Here is a 1,200-nt window from a genome sequence, read left to right as displayed (position 1 = left end):
GCTGCTCCTCCTCCTCCTCCTCCTCCTCCTCCTCTTCCTCCTCCTCCTCCTCCTCTGCCCCAACCCGGACCCCAGCCTCCTCAGCGGCCTCTTCTGGCAGGAAGGAGACCTCAGGTGTCTTGCAGCTGCTGTCCACAGTCTGCGAGTCGGGCGTCAGTGCAGGGGGTGGAGGGGCCACCTTGGGGGGTGGGGTGCTGGGGGCCTTGGCTGCCCGCTCTTCCCCGGACCAGGAGGTCTCCTCGGCCCCCTTGGCTCCCGCGGCCTGGCTGCAGCTATCCGCCTTGGACTTCTTCAGCGTCACCGGGCCACTGCTGCCCCCGCTGCGGATCTTTTTCCTGGTCTTGGATGGCTTGGTCTTTCCCTTGGTCCCCTTGGTTTTCTTGGCCCCAGCCTTGGCCTTGACCTTGGTCTTTTTGGGCTTGGTGCTGCCCTGAGCTGCTTTGGCCACCTCCGCAGGGGCCCGCTCGTCTGGCTTGAGGAAGGGGGAGCGGCTCTCCCGGTCGCGGCTGAACTTGACTCCGATGGAGCCCAGGCCGGCAGAGGAGGCCTCCCTGGCCGGCGTGGTACTGCTGACGCCCTCGCGGATCAGCACCGCCACCTTGGACTGCAGCTTCACCTTCCGGGAAGACGAGGAGGACGAGGAGGACGAGGAGCCCGAGCCGCTGCTGACTGGAGGCTTTGGCGGGGGCCCCGAAGAGGGTGCCAACTCCTTGGGGGGCCGGGTCTTCTTGGACGACCTGTCCCTGTCCCTGTCTCTGTCCCTCTCCCGGTCCCCCCCGTCCAGCGCCTTCCGCCGCGATCCCTTCTCCCGGGAGGAGGAGGAGGAGGAGGCAGCCCCCGAGCGCCGCCGGTCCTTCTCGCTGTTCTTGCCGCCCCGCTCCTCGGCGCTCAGCCCCTCCGAGTCGTACAGGACCTCCCGCTTGGGGGATGAGGCCGGGGCCGGGGAGGGGCCTCGGGGGTCAGACTTATCCGGCCGGCCCACGGTGATGGTCCGCTTGATGGCGAAGAGGTCGTGGTCCGTGAGGTCCTGGATGGAGGGCGGAACGGCCCCCCGCCGGCGGCTGTCCCGGTCACTGCCCAGGGAGGTGGAGCCGGAGGGCGGCTGGGCCGGGGGAGGGCCCTTCTCGCTGTCCCCGGAACGCTTCTCGCCCCGAGACCGCGACCGCTTCTTCTTCTTCTTGCTGCCACCGCCATCGCGGT

The 1,200-nt window shown here is 69.2% G+C and overlaps 1 protein-coding gene across 1 annotated transcript in view; it reads right to left on the bottom strand.

Moving 5' to 3' along the window:
* SCAF1 (SR-related CTD-associated factor 1) overlaps nucleotides 1-1,200 on the bottom strand; it is an 11,980-nt gene that overhangs the window by 3,430 nt on the left and 7,350 nt on the right. Inside the window, exon 10 of the mRNA XM_010849711.1 lies at nucleotides 3-1,200. This exon is cut by the window's right edge and continues 10 nt beyond it. Within this exon, the coding sequence (XP_010848013.1) occupies nucleotides 3-1,200 (1,198 nt within the window). The remainder of the gene's footprint in view (nucleotides 1-2) is intronic.

Source organism: Bison bison, unplaced genomic scaffold, assembly GCF_000754665.1.
Source record: "Bison bison bison isolate TAMUID 2011002044 unplaced genomic scaffold, Bison_UMD1.0 scf7180017864285, whole genome shotgun sequence".
Lineage (NCBI taxonomy): Eukaryota > Metazoa > Chordata > Mammalia > Artiodactyla > Bovidae > Bison > Bison bison.
The sequence above is the reverse complement of the archived record's forward strand: the minus strand, read 5'-3'. Positions and strand labels throughout refer to the sequence as shown.